Source organism: Vicia villosa, linkage group LG6 (genome assembly GCF_029867415.1).
Source record: "Vicia villosa cultivar HV-30 ecotype Madison, WI linkage group LG6, Vvil1.0, whole genome shotgun sequence".
NCBI lineage: Eukaryota > Viridiplantae > Streptophyta > Magnoliopsida > Fabales > Fabaceae > Vicia > Vicia villosa.
In genome coordinates, this window is record NC_081185.1 from 141,726,697 (window position 1) to 141,742,765 (window position 16,069).

General features: G+C 29.8%; 2 protein-coding genes across 3 annotated transcripts; one reads left to right on the forward strand and one right to left on the reverse strand.

Annotated features, from left to right (window-relative positions):
• The first annotated feature begins 6,170 nt into the window (after window positions 1-6,170).
• On the forward strand, window positions 6,171-9,622 carry LOC131610273 (protein IQ-DOMAIN 2-like). 2 transcript variants are annotated; one of them, XM_058882173.1, is made up of 6 exons: window positions 6,171-6,326; window positions 6,875-6,962; window positions 7,054-7,356; window positions 7,559-7,780; window positions 7,898-8,017; window positions 8,700-9,622. In XM_058882173.1, the coding sequence occupies exons 2-6, from the start codon at window positions 6,903-6,905 to the stop codon at window positions 9,396-9,398; spliced, it is 1,404 nt and encodes a 467-aa protein (XP_058738156.1). In that variant the 5' UTR covers window positions 6,171-6,326; window positions 6,875-6,902; the 3' UTR covers window positions 9,399-9,622. The 2 variants fall into 2 exon arrangements, with proteins under 2 accessions (XP_058738156.1, XP_058738157.1); XM_058882174.1 differs by having other exon boundaries at window positions 6,173-6,326; window positions 6,887-6,962.
• Window positions 9,623-11,742: 2,120 nt separating this feature from the next.
• On the reverse strand, window positions 11,743-14,988 carry LOC131610274 (uncharacterized). Its single transcript, XM_058882175.1, has 6 exons — window positions 14,435-14,988; window positions 13,654-13,842; window positions 13,300-13,539; window positions 12,794-13,011; window positions 12,408-12,662; window positions 11,743-12,306 (listed from the first exon to the last, which is right to left on the reverse strand). Exons 1-6 carry the CDS (start codon window positions 14,829-14,831, stop codon window positions 12,061-12,063), a joined length of 1,545 nt encoding a protein of 514 aa, XP_058738158.1. The 5' UTR covers window positions 14,832-14,988; the 3' UTR covers window positions 11,743-12,060.
• Between the last annotated feature and the right edge of the window lie 1,081 nt (window positions 14,989-16,069).

The following is a 16,069-nucleotide window of genomic DNA, read 5'->3' on the forward strand; positions in this document are numbered from 1 at the left end:
CCACCTTTATTTAGCGAAACAAGGGAGGCGGATCTATGACTCAAAAATGAAAGGGAGTTCAGCACATGACATCAACGGAAATATCTACCTGGATATTGCAATGACACTTGAGTACCCTAAACGACAATATTGCGCCCTACTCTAGAGACCTAGGGCCACGTGTAAAAAGGATATTGCAAGACATTTAATGCGCATATTCTCGAGACAACTTGCTTTCACTCACTAATCTTTTTCACTTCGACGAATCATGAGTTTTCCAGAAAGACCAAGACTACGAACGAAGTCGGCTAAGTAATCTCAAACCTTCACATTATTATGCAATAACAAAGTCTTATGGACAACTGTTTCAATCCTGCCAAATGCCCAAAAAGGCGGAAAGCCCAATCACAAGAGAGTTTGATCCAAAAGAAACCTCCATAAAGTAGTTAAGGATCAAGTGTATATATGTTGGGGTTCAGCATTTAACCTCTTCCGCTAAAAATCACCCACCGTTAGATTTGATCAAAACGGTTTCCTGCATCTCACGCGGAGAATACAAAACAGTTCTAATTATCTTCCATATATAAATTACACCACACAATATTTATAGGTATGATTCTACTCTTACTCGCGTTTTCACTTCTCTGCTATTTAATAACTTAAGTGTTGAAGTAATAATCTTACATATTCATGTTATTATTAGATATCAAGACGTATCGTAGTTGTCATAAGAGACATAGTTTTCCTTGCGGATATCAATTTTTCATTCCAAAATAATCTAAATATATGTTTAAATAAGATTTTTTCTAAGTGTGGGTAGGGAACAAGATGCCGTATCCATACTCCCCTTTTTTACCCTTAAATTCAAAATAATATATAAGTTTTTATATTTAAAAAATATGACGACCTAATAGTCTGTTTTTAGAGCATGGTTGTCCATACAAATTTCACAATCCATTGAGCTAGGGTTTTAATAAAAAATCAAATCAACATATAACATTTATTACTTAATGTTATGCTGATAAATAGAATATTGGTAATAAATTTATTAAAAGAATTTTCTTTTGAAAATAGAAGTCAAATACTTGTCAAAGTAATTAATACAAAATTCTTATTCAAAAACTGACTTTTAATTTCTTAAAAAACCTAAAAAACACGTGTTTGTATTTTCCGTAAATGTGTTTGCTTTATTGTCTTTTCTTCATAATGCTTTTACTGTAGGCTATAGCTTAATTTGACTATAATGTAGTATTATAAAAAAATCTTTAGGAAATATTTAATACTTTTTCTGTTTCGAAAATATATTATTTACTTCTTAAAAAAATATTATTTATACAAGAAACAATCTATTGAACATGTCATAAAATAAAATAAAAAGTTGAAATATATTTAATTCATGTAACTTCATATTAATTAAATTGGAACAAATCACATTGTCTTTTAATTAAATAGCTTAGACTAATCGATAACAAAAAGGTAAGACTTGACCAAAAGAATATCAAGTAACTAACTGATCAATAATTAAATTTATAAAAAAAGTAAAAGAATAAATTAAATTATTAAAAAAAACTGAATTACATGACTTTTCTTAAAATGGGTCAGTCTATAATTAATATATTTAAACAAAACAATTTTTTCATCTATTATCTATTATTAATATATAAAAGCAAAAGTACCTGGAAATACCATTTAAAGCCCTCTGCTAAAAGTACTAAAACTTTTCTAATTCCATGGGTACAAATGACTTTTAGCAAAATAACTCAACCATATTGATTTGGCATTTATTGTTGCTGATGTGTCGCTCTCTTAATTTTTGTTGTTATTTTATATTTATTTTTTATTTTATTTATTTATTTACACAAATTACAAAACTCTAATAGCTCTTATTAAATGCTAATGTTGAATACACATAATTATTTCATAATTTGGATCGATATTTAACGTTTTTGAAAACACAAAATCCTCCACTACCGAAAAATACATTTACTCTTGGCCTTACAGATTTTTATACGGTTTCTTATGTTATATATCTACTGAATCAACTTAATTAGATTTCTATGGATCAACTTTTGTTTCTCTTTTAAGTCTACGAATCATTCTTACAAATTGGATTGGTTTTCTGTAGATCAACTTCTGTTAAGAAAAAAAAATAGACATTCCTGACATGCTTCCTGACATTCCTGTTTACTACCTTAACCTATGGAAGGTTCGAGTCCAATGTTTTAGTTGGTAAGTTAATTGTACTCTTTGTGATAGAAACGACGGTAATTGGAATCAAGAACTACAAAATCAAATCCACATCTCTTCTCCTTCCAAATCTCTCTTTTTTATTCTCCATTTTTTTTCTTTCTATATCTCTATTTTCATATCTTTTCTTCCCATCAATTTTGGTTAATGGATTTTTTTTCAAAATCTATGATGCAAATCGGAGATGGGAAGACAGTTGAAAGAATCCGAACAACAAGAAATGAGAGGGTTGAGACTGATTCAACTTCAAATTAATTCATTTTTGGCTAATGGATTTTTTTCTCCAATTTTTTCCTCTTTATCTCTATTCAGTTTCAAATTGATTTTGAGATTTTGTTGATGTATGGTTTTTTTGGAATATGTTTTACGGGATTCTGAAATCTATTACTCTTCTCCTTTCAAATCAGGTATAGCTCTCGCCTATTCATCCCTAAATAATGGCTCCATGTTCAAGTCTCTTTTTTATTCTCCATTTTTATTCTCTTTATCTCTATTTCCCTATCTTCTCTTCCAATCGTTTTTGGTTAATGGATTTTTTTTCACAATTACTTCTTCCATTATCTATTTTCCTCTCATTTGTTGTTTCTGGTTTTTAGGATTATTCAATTTGTAGATCAATTGTTTGAAGACCAAATAATAGTGAAAATCATGTTACTGTTATTGAAGATCTACCATTTGTCACAATAAATTATATTGAAGTTGCTTTGATGCAGTTGATTTCAACAAATATATTGAAAAACAAGATGATGCTTAATGATAATTGGAGTCTCCCTATCTATTTTTTTTAAAATTTGTTTTCTGGTGTATATATGAATTTAGTGTGAACTAGGTAGAATATGATAAAACAGTGTGTGTTGTAAATACATACCAAAGAGAATGTATATATGACTAAGGTTTAAAATGCACATTCCCTTGGAATATGAAAAATTTAAGCTTAAAATTTGAATTTTTGCAATTAATGAAAAAATATCTCTAAAATAAATAAATAAATAGAAAAATATCACGTGTAATATGCCCACTTTCATAACCATTATATTTAATATTTATATTTGTTCTTTAGTAATTAAAATCTTACCATTAAATGATACCTTAAAACTTACCATTAATTATTATTATCATATTGATTCTTTTTAAAAGATTCATTGATCCATTAAAATTTAATTAATGAAAATAAACTATATAATATTGATATAATTTTAAATAGCATTAAAAAAGTGTTTTAAGAAGTCTATATGATTTTGAATACTATTGATATATTTTTTTAAAAATTGAAATATTATTTCTCATATAAATTATGATTTTTGATTAGTTGATAAAATGATTAGAAATATCTTAAAAATCATATAAATTATAATTTATGATTTATTCCAAAATGATAAAATGATTTTTTAAATATATAAAGTGAGTAATGATTAACTTGAAATTAAATATACGAAAATGAGTAATGATTAACTTGAAATTAAATATATAAAGTGAACAATTGAAATTGATAAAATTTTCTATCATTTTTAAACAAATTTATTAAAAAACTATTAACGAAATTGTGATTTGTTTAAAATTTCAAGTAAGTATTATTATAGTTTAAATAATATTTTGTTACTAAAAAAATATTAAAATCATAATTTTTTATGGAATATTAATAAAAATCACCCGATTTTTACTAATATTTTTTTAAAATACTTTATTTTTAATACTTATTAATAAAATACTTTTGAAAGAATCCATTATAAGTATGGTAACTTTATAATTGATCAATTAATTCAATTATATTATTTTCAAAAGATTAATTGATCCATTAAAATTCAATTAAATTTAATTAATGAAAATAAACTATATAAGATTCATATAATTTTAAATAGCATTTAAAAATTATTTTAAGAAAAAACGATATGATTTTGAATGCTATTGATTTTAAATTATTTAGATTTTTATAAAAAGATTAATAAAACAAAAATAAAGTCAATTGAGATTTTGTAACTTTTTTAAACTTATAAAATAACAAAATATTATCAGAATTTTTCAAATTAACTTTATAATGGTAATCATGATAAAAAAATGTTAAATGGTAGTCATGAAAATTTAATGTTAAATGGTAATCATAAAAAATTAATGATAAAAGGTAAAAACTTAATGATACAATTATTTTTATAATTTAAATAAGTTTCGATTGTTTTTATAAACGGGAACAAGTTATAACTAATTTTAAAAACAAAATTAATTCAACTATTTCTATAAATGAGAATAAGTTACACGGGTTCAAGGTGCTCATAAACGAAGAAAAAAAACTATAATAACTTTATAAACGGGATAAGTTACAATTATTTTTATAAAAAAAAAGTTACAAATATCTTTATATAGGAGAAAAATTGAAGTATTAAAACAATTGTTTTTAACATGAATAAATTAAAATTTGTTTTATAAATTGTCATACAGGTTAAAGGCGCTTATAAACGAGGAAAAATTTACATATTGATTTAAATATTTTTATATACGAAAATAAGCTTCAATACATTTTTTTTAAAACGGAAATAAGTTACAAATATTTTTATAAATGGAAAAAGTTCAATTTATTATTCAATTATTATAAATCGGAAAAAATTACAAATTTGGCAAATGAGAGTGAGAAACATATAATGTGAATCGAGACTGGAACCGTACGATAGCACGAATTTCTTACTACTGCAAATTTCATATTGGTTTCTAATGCATCGGTTTTCTAAATGTCTTTTTTAAAGAGTTTTCATTGCTATTTTTATAATATACTATTTCAAATTTTTTTTCCTTATATATAATTAATGGTTTTTAATACTTTTAAATTATGACACTTAAATTACATTTTTCCTAACTCCATAATTTTCTTCTATTAATTGTTTCTTATTCAATACTTATAAAGACTTAATACTGTCTCGGTCAACTATATTAATTTAAGAGTTTTTGGTCAAGTATACTCTCTTGGTCAAGTATATTAACATTCACGTAGTATAATTTAATAATAAAGACTTAATACTCTCTTGGTCGTATATTAAATTAAGAGTTCTTTTTATTTCTCAATTTAACAGATATAAATTGTTCAAGTATATTAGTCTAAGAGTTATTTTTATTTTTCAATTTGTTTCTCAATTTAATAGATGTAGATTGTTCATCGCAATGAAAGACTTTGCAGGCATAGATCCACGGGTAGATGTGACCGTATCTATAGATATCAACTGTAAACTGTTCATTTTAATGTCCATCTTTTAAATATTTTTTTCTATTGTTTTATAATAATTCAGTATATAATTCATTTTTTATTAAATTGTAAAATATTTTTAACAAAATCTAATTAACATTAAAGACTTAATACTCTTTTGGTCAAATATATTAATCTAAGAGTTTTTTTTATTTATAAATTTAAAAGTCGATGTATGTTATTAGTCTATATTTGTAACTATGTGAATGTTAATCAACTGAAAAATAAATTCAAACTTGACAAATAAGACTGCACGACGTGTAATATGAATTCAGACGGGACTCGTGCGATAGCACGGGTATCTTACTAGTTATATTATAAAAATATATTCACCTGAAATTTTTAATTTTAATATATTACAATTTATTTAATAAAAAATTCTAGATTAAAAATTCAATCTTTAAGATTTTTATTATATTAGTTTTTTAAAATTATTTTTAATATTTATTATAATTCTCTCACACAGTTCAAGAGATTAATCTCAACCGTTGATTTGCCGATGATATCTGATTAATAAAAAAATTAGACTCTATATATCTGATGGAGTAGTAGTTTCTAATATTAGAAACAAATTGATCTCCACTACAAGATCAAATCAAACATGAACATTCAACACCACATAATCATAATTAGGGACACCGTTAATCTAGTGATTTGTATAACTTTGAACAAGTAAAACAACCAGTGGGGTCCAGTGGGACCCACTCAAGTGGTAATATCACAATATTAGCAGAAACAGCTGCTCTTATTATTCAAACAAAAACAAACTCTCTTCTCTTTCTCATTTGGCAAGATCTGAATTTTTCCCCTATAGAAAGGCGCTGTTTGGTTCATTCAATTCAACTCTTTTCCTTCAGATCTTTCACTTCAGGTATTGTTCCTATTCGATTGGATTGAACCCTCGGTTTTCTATTTTCTGTATAATTTGTTGCTATTATTTGAATTTTCCCACTTTTTTGTGAAAATCTTGTAGTTTAACCGGTTGAATCTGCATTTTTGTGTGTGAAAATGTGAAAGGGGAGATGAATTCATTATTTTCTGCATTTGGATTTTGGATTCAGTTTTAATAAGAGAGAATTTTCCAAATGTGATTTATTTTTTAAGTTTATAGGGTATTTATTTATATATAATTAATTAATTAATACTTTTTTGAGATGAAACTAGGGAAGGATTAGGAATTTCAATGGCTTATTACTTGTTAGCTTAAAACTCTGTATATTTGTTTTACTCTATTTTCTCATTATTGTTCATTTCTGCCACAAAAATTATTCTTTTGGATGTTGCTATTTCCTGTTTCCACACAGATTTTTTTTCTTTTGAATATATAAGATAATTTCATTTTTTTTAATTTTTTTTTAGAAGAATTGGATAGTGAGATTTCAGATCTTCAACTTTTTTCTTTCTTTTTATGAAATAAAGGAACAAATTAAGGAATGCCAAGAAGAGAATGGGGAAAAAGGGAAATTGGTTTTCTACTGTGAAGAAAGCTCTCAGCCCTGACTCAAAGGTAAGAAAAAATGAAAAATTATATAAAATTTAGCTCAATTTTTCTGTGATTTTTCTTAAAATTTTACAATTTTTTGTTGTTGTTGTTGTAGAAATCGAGTAAATCAAAGAAGAAATGGTTCGGGAAGCAAAAATTGCAGACTTCAGACCCTTCCGTAGAAGATACGACACCGCCTCTTCCTCCACCAGAAGATGTTAGATTAACTCATAATGAAAACCAAAACAATCACCATCATGTTGCTGAAATTACAACTGCTGTGGTTACTGAGGAACCCGGTCCTTCTGTTCCGGCACCAGTTGTTAGGACTCAAGCTTCTGTAGTTGCTCGTTTTGCTGGTAAACCAAAGGATGAAGTGGCGGCAATCAAGATTCAAACAGCTTTTCGTGGATACTTGGTATGCGTTGTAATCTTTTTGTCATTTTCATGTTTGTTCTGTGCAAAGTTCAATGAGTTTTTTTTGTGTTTATGTTCTCATTAAATGTGTTCTACATATGAAAGAGTTAAGAGGCTATCAGAGGCAATAAATAATTCCTGCAAAAGAAATTAATTATTTGAAATACATTTTTCAAACTAAACTTTCTTTTTAAATCATTTAGGCACGAAGAGCGTTGCGGGCTTTAAGAGGGTTGGTCAGATTGAAAACACTGATGGAAGGGCCAATTGTAAAACGCCAAGCTATGAGTACCCTCCGTTCAATGCAGACGTTAGCTCGTCTGCAATCTCAAATTCGTTCCAGGAGGGTCAGAATGTTAGAGGAGAATCAGGCTTTGCAGAGACAGCTCTTACAGAAGCATGCAAGAGAGCTCGAGACCATGCGGGTCTGTGTTTCTTTTCCTTAATTTTATTTTTTTGAAAGGATAATCTCTTGATATTGTGCCAGCGCGTATTTGACTGTGTTTGTAACGATTTTAACTTGTTTCAAATCTTGATGATAGATTGGAGAGGAATGGGATGATAGCCTACAATCAAAAGAACAAATTGAAGCCAAGTTAATGAGCAAGTACGAGGCTACTATGAGAAGGGAAAGAGCAATGGCTTATGCATTCACTCATCAGGTTTTCTAATACTCTTGTGAACTTACATATGTGTGGAAATAGATGAAAAAGTTTAAACGAAACGAAGTATCAGATCATTTCAAGAATTAAAAACTGAGAATCCAAACTTGCATGTATGCTAAATTGAGTAATTCACGTTCGAGAATAATGTAAGACACGTCAACCATTGATGAAAAAAATCAGCTATTGATATTGCATACCAAATTATAGATATGTTAAAATGTCTATTGTCGATTTTTGACATCAACAGTTAAGATGTCTATCATTTATAGTGAAAGTTTGCTTTATGAGTCAAATCATCTATTTATTTGTTGTTTCCTTATTACTTGAAGTTGTTTATCTTTTTACCTAAAACTCATCACCTATTTAGTTTGAGAATATTTTTAAAACTTCTCCTTTTTACTAATAATTACAAAATTTACACTTTTTTCTTATTTGGTTTCCTATTGATGAAGTTCTATATAGAAAAGAATGAAAACAAGGGGAAAAATACTCTTTCCTATACAAATATTTAGAAGCAATAAATGAAAATAATGAATTTTTGTAACTATATTTAGAAACATGAAATGGAAATAGAAAATATTCTCACTAACCGAACGCGTGTAATGTAACTTTATTTTTGAATGAATAGAAATACCTGCCTATGATTTGATTTACAACTGCAAGTGTAATACTATGACAGCAAAACGGGAAGAACTCATCTCGACCTATGAATCCAATGTTTGTGGATCCAACCAATCCTACGTGGGGCTGGAGCTGGCTTGAACGATGGATGGCTGCTCGACCTTGGGAGAGCCGTGGCCTTATGGATAAAGAACTGAATGACCATTCATCTGTTAAAAGTTCGAGCCGTGGCATTACAGGTGGAGAAATCAGCAAATCATTTGCCCGTTTCCAGCTGAATTCCGAAATACATTCTCCAGCAGCCAGCCAACACCCAGGCTCGCCTAGCTTTCAATCAAATTCAACAACTCCTAAGCCAGCTTCTGCATCAGTTGCAAGGAAACTGAAGAAGGCAAGTCCAAAGGGAAGCTGGGTTATGGAAGAAGACTCCAAAAGCATGGCCAGTGTACAGTCAGATCGATTTCGTAGGCACTCAATTGCTGGGTCGTCAGTTAGGGATGACGAGAGTCTTGCTAGCTCTCCATCAGTTCCAAGTTATATGATACCAACTCAATCTGCGAAAGCTAGGTCTAGGACACAAAGTCAGAGTCCATTAGCTAAAGAAAACGGCAAACAAGAGAAAGGGTCCTTCGGGACTGCAAAGAAGCGTCTTTCTTTCCCGGCTTCGCCCGCCAGGCCAAGGCGCCATTCAGGTCCGCCGAAGGTAGAAACCGCCATAAATGCAGAGGTCACTGTGGACAATGGTGTGGTCAGTTGATTACATAACAATCAGAGTGAAAGGATTGAAATCATTAAAGGTAGGATTGAAGATATCAGTGAAGAAAATAAAAACAAAAGTTCATTTACATTGAGTGTTCTTTAAATTTATTTATTTGTCCTATTTTTATGTGTATCCTAACATTTCATGTAGGCTTTTGATTTGGGGTGAAAATTGTTTTACTTACCATATATTCATCTATTTGTATTTTTGTTTACATTCTCTATCTTGTGACAGAAAATGAGTCAGCTTTTAGAGTCCTTTCTTAAAGATCACTTTTCTTTGTTTTTTGTTCACCATAAACTGAAATTTAAAGCTCCTGATTCTTAATGTAATATAAGTACAAATTTGATTTTTTGTCTCCTAATTGATTCTGGTCCTGTTGTTTTTCTCAGCATTTGGTAGGGCTTGAGAGAGAGAAAATGATCAATGCTAACAACACATTATTTTATCTATTTATTGTTGGTTGAAGTGGGGTCTTCCAGCTCACAATATTAGTACTATGCATGATCTCTCTTTATCACTATTTATATGGTCCATTTTTGTCAAGCTAACTTGAATTTTCAGTTATCTTAGAAGCATAGAATATGTTGAATAATAATTGAATCCGTTGTCAGATTGTTAGATACAAATAATATAATACATAATTAATAAACAATAATAGAACTAAACATGGAGCAGGCCGAATCCGGCCCTAAAGTTAAGTCAAGCTAATTATTTAGATTTGAATCTGATTATGATTATGATGTAATACATGTTCAATAAAAATGAGACAATACTTTAATAAAAAGCATGTTTTTATTCATCAATTTCACATGAGCTGAAATTTTAAATTATAAATTAAATTGAAACTCATAACGTATAGCTTTAAACAATAGAATTTACTATTTCAAAATGCATATATAAAATTTGTCATAATATATTAATAGTAATACTAGTTATATAAATGAATAGTAAGATTGACAGTTATTAACAAGGCTAGTACTAGTTAGTTCATATTGATAGTTGGCTATTAACAAGGTTAGTAATATAGTTGGTACATGTTGATAATTGAGCTAGAAGGAAAAAAATTATATTATTGTAAGCATTTCAGTTTTTTTTCACATTTTTTTATATTTTATAAAAAAAATTCTGAAAAAAAAAATAGTTTTTTCTTAAATTCAAATAAAAATGTGATTTAAATAGCTTATTATAAAATATTATTTTAGATATTACATCTTTTTACTATAACTTTTTTAAATATAGTTTTTTTTTTTAAAAAACATAATTTTCGTTATTTTAAATAATTTTATTATTTTTGAAATATATCTTTTAAAAAATTATATAATTTTAATTAATAATGAATATTTATATTACTGAATATCAAAATAAATTTTTATTTTTAAAAAGTAAGATAAAACAATCAGGTCTATGTCATATCCTATTTGTTGTTCATGTTTTTAATCCGACCTATTAAAGTAGGACAAGTTACTGGCAGCTTAAAAAGTTTGCACATCCTGTTTGTTGCATCTATGAAAATTTACAATTTACAGTTTTTGTACTTAAATTATCTCGACTAATAAAATGCTCCACTTATAATTAAAAATTATTATAAGCAACTTTTTTAATAATGAAAAATATTTGGTTTACAAAATTTCAAAATAATTAAAATAGTGTAACAATGTAACAAGATTGAATAAGATGGTAACTGCCATGCTATGAAGGAGAAATTAGGTTATTTCAACAACTAAAGTTTAACAATTTTTAAGACAAACATTTAAGTGATTAATACAGTTTAGAGGTCAAAAATCACTAATAGCTGATGTAACTTTGTTATTCATAAATTTGAATGTAGTTAATTATTACTTTTAAGTGTTCAACAACACGCAGATTTAATATTAACCACTAAACAAATTGTTACAATGGTTGTCCAAACCACCAATGTTTGTCAAGATAGTAGGTGGAAGACAAAAAAAAATGGAAAAACCACTAATGTTGATTTTTACTTTAGTCTTTATATGGATTCGTATTTGGTTATCCATTGAGTCTCTTTTTATGGCATAGCGTGACGTTTAAGCAAACTTCATTCCTAAGTTTGAAATGAAAAATTGCCCAATACCTTTTTCTGTAGTCTATCCACTACTTTTTTAAAGTATAAGGATTCCAGTTGAAGAAAAAGTTGGAATTATGATATGCTTAATCTGTAATTATGATTAATATATCGTTAAAGCTAACATTTCCCAAAACCCTTTCAGTTATGTAGAGGTGATACTTGAAGCAACAAACCCTATTTTGAACAAACCATCAATCAAACCCCCCAAATGCAAAATCCAAACCAAAAAGATGATAAAATGATAAAAAGAGATGAGGGGAAGATAAGTGGTAGTACTAAGTAACAGGCATGGTTTTGCAGCTGAGTTAACGGTCAATCGGATGAACATTCTAAATCCGATAATGCGGTTAAGATACAGTTTGATTTGGGACAGTGGAAGGTTAGTAAATACAATGTAGGTGGCACACTTTTACCTATATCTCCAAAAGCTTTTGTGGTTCAAAACTTAAGATTCCTTCTGAATACTGAAAACTCTATCCTTTGAAGCTTTACTGTTGCCTATAGGAGCCGCCTGTGTTATTTACATCCAAAACGAACTTGTGTATACCATCAGTTCCACATCATTCCATATCAGAAATCAGAATCAGATACTTGCAAAGCATCTTCCATGTTTGTCTCAAATGCAGTTTCCTCTTGTCGTTCAAGCGGACCTTGAGGAGTTCCAAAAAGAGTGGAGAATATCTTCTTATGGCATTCATCACAGAAAAAGTAATAGGAGAAGTGACCCTCATTAGGAAGCTTGTGAGTTACAGCTTCTGGTAACACCCTTTCTATGTATTCCATCATTGATGGCGGGACCACCCTATCATCCAATCCCTGGTTGAGAATTCAAAAGGGAAATTTAAGATTCCTAAATTGCAGAGTTGAACTCCAGTTCAAAAAAATAAGTTGAAAATACTCAAACAACATGTTCAAACCTGCCATATGTGTATACGGCCGAGATATCCTGCAAGTTCACATTCTGTCTGACCGTACATGGATTTCAACCAAAGAAGTAAGCTTCCTGTTCGACACTTCTTATGCACACGAAGTTCTTCGATGTCAAAATCCCATTTAGATACCTGCAGCACAGCTTCCTCTATAAATGGTTTCATGTTTCCCTGGCGAACTGACTCCTCTAGATCCCTCTGCCAAAACTCTTGGAATGCAGGTTCGTCGACGAGAATTTCATCCTGAACAACATATATGAATTAGATTGTCAACAGATCATAACAGCTATAATTGGCTATTGGCAATAAAGAAAACATTTGCACACGTTGTATCCCTTTCAACATAATTCAATTTCAAGGTTGTCGCAGCTCACCTTCTTTCCTAGTGAAAGTGAAAATTGCTTGTCAATCCGCTCATGCTTTTCCGGCAAGAAACTTTTCCGATAGAAAAAAGAGAGAAGCTTTGGAAATCTATAAGCCAAGGAATACATATATTTTCTCCCTGGAAGCCACTTTTCCCAAGTTCTTTTCATCTCATCTTTAGTCATGTGTGACTCATATGGATTAACCATAGGGGCTAACATTGCAGCACCTGTAATTTCATGTAATATACAAATCATCAACGGCGATACACAAACAACTAGAAATTATTACATTGGTATAACCGCAATTGACATTTTCTTCACATTAGCTTACATGAATCGAGATAGAGCCACATATCGCCAAAAAAACTTTATTATCATTTAAGATTTTAAACATTTCAAAAAAATCCTCACATACAAATTTGTTACTATAACTTATAAGTCATTTTCATATACAGAGCTTAAAATGAATCCTTCAAAGGTATCAAGACAGTAAAATTTTGAAAAAAGGTAACAACCTGCAATTCTCTCGGGAATATATCTGAGCGAAGCCCAGGTATGAACACATCCACTTGAATGGCACAGCACCCAGAACTTATCAGTTACATTGACAGCATTGACTAGATGCAACATATCCATAGCCGATGAATTGAAATTCCGATTGGGATGGGGATCACTCTCCCCAAAACCAGGAAGATCATAAGTGACCAAGCGAACGCCATACTCTTCAAGCAATGATGCTTTAACCCCAGGAATACCTACCGTTAACGAGATTAAAAAAGGCAGTAGAAAAAGTGAGAAGATATTAATAACTCAATTTTCGTAGCGCATAAGTTTTTGAATCCTTATAAGGGATAATCGTGTAATTCTACCTGCCAGCCGAGATGAAAGAAAAGAATGTGGAGCAACCAGTGAAAATCTAGCTCTCCCAGCTGAAACACCTTGATCATGATAAGCAAGGTACCTACCATCCGGAAGCAATATGCGGCTAGCAATAGGAGGATGCATTCGCACCATCACCGCTTTGGGTAAGGTTTCATGATTAGAATCTATACTTATAGCTGCAAACAATTTATCAACAAAAAAATCAGCAAACCTTAAGCCAGACCCAGATTACATAACCATAGCAAAAATCATCTATAAGCAATTAAATAGTATCTTTTTCCCCCAAAATTCATAGAACATACATCAAACTTGACCAAGTTTATACAGAAATAGAAAATCAACATGTAGGAAATGAATAATCGCATCAAAGATATAAGCAATACAATTATGAGCATTTATTTATATTGTAATAATAATCTATTTATAAACACATACAAACACTAAACTCTAAAACACTTACTAATAAGTTAATAATCAATTAATTAATCGCCAGTAACAACAAGGTTCACAAACAAGACATGAACTTGGAACATAACAATAACAACATTGAACCAATCCTGTGTTTTTGTCAATTACATCTTCCTACAAATCAATATATCATTTGACCTAGTCAACAGCAAATACAAAATTCACAAAAATAGCAACTAAGCCTAGTCACCAATCACTCAGCACCAAAACTAGGTTATGGAATTGAAATTGAAATTTATTGCAACTGTCGAATTAGGAAAGTAAACTAAAACTACAGCAAGATGAATGAAATAAAGAAACCTGCGAAAGCAAGAAGAAAAACGGTAAAGACAATAGACCAAGCGTGAACAGGATCACGATCTTCGGGCAAAAAATCATTCAAAAACCTCAATCTCTTAGAAACCTTAGAACAAGGTCCAGTCAACTTCTTGACAACATAAGAATCCTCGTTCAAGAAATTCTGTTGCAGAATAATGTCTCTACAGCCTCTACCAAACTCCATAAGTATCTCACACCAAGCCATCAAAAACCCAACCGCGTGCTCCTTCAAACTCTCTTCAGATTCAGTTACTACTTCTTGTTCCGGTTTTCTCACCCCAAACGACGCCGTGGAAGGGGCTTGTTCCGGTAACGGATGCTCCATCAAACTCGCCAACTCGTCGGTCCACCATGTGGTTGTTCCTCTCGGTTCCGCCATTACTCTTGTGTGTGAAAGTGAATATCATTACACACAGCATGTGCTGGAGAAAATAAATTGAAATTAACACAAATGATAGTATCTCTTTTTTTATTTTCTTTTTTTGTATTTTTGCGTAATGGTGAAGCTAAGTTTTTAAATAGAAGAAATCAAAGAGGTTGATTCATTGGAAAAAGTTATTTTAAAGAAAAAATAAAAAAGAAGAAACAAAAAGCAACTCTGGGGTAGTGAAGAGACTGTAGTTAGTAACACGGTTACAATGAAAATGTGTGGAATGGTTTCCAACTAAGCACCGATTACTGAGTCATCACAGTCAATAATCTCGATTATAGTGAAGATCCAAGGGGTTGATATTTTAAGAATCGCGATTTATGATTATTATTTTTTCATCTATATTTATAAATAATCTTTAAGATATAAAAATTTTAACTATATATTTTTCTTATATTTTTATAAAAATCTGAAAACTGACATCTATATATTTAAAAATATATACAATTTCCTTAATGAATTAATTAGTTTTTAATTTAAAAAAAGTTGGATATTATTATTTATAAAAATATAATTTATTTATATTTAATTACTAAAATAATATATATTTTCATCAATTATCCTTACATTAATAGTATATATATTCCTTTTAACTCTTAATATTTTGTTCAATATTTGACAAAGGATGATACTAGTACTAAGTTTTATATCTACTAAATAGTGAATGTATTGATATTTTATTAGTGTAAAAGTCTAATCCATATGCATTTATCTATAGATCTTCGCAATACAAAATGATACTATGTTAGCATATATTGACTGATTATACGTATAGAAAAATAGTAGTATTAGTATATCAATATCAATGAAAGTGTAGTTCTAGTAATATTCTAGGGAAAAAGTTGCGAAACTAGTAGTAGTACTAACTAGTAGTGAGTGAGAGTAGTGCGGATATGGCCACGTTAGAGAGAACATGCCGTGACAACGCAAGGGGTTGGCGCACGATTTGGTCGGCGCGTGTCTGGTTGGGCAGTTGAGTGTGGAATTGTTCGCGTGCAATTGTCGATTGCACTGTCAGAGGTGAGGCTGCATTGCATGTGCCTTGCGTTGCGAGGGACAATAATATACTAGTACTTGTTCTTTTTCTTTTTTCTTTTTTTAATATCTCACACCAAGTTTGTTATTTTTGCTGAAATCATGTGGGCTTCCCCTGACTTTCTAAGTCCTTGAAAGGGAGGCCTTTGGGC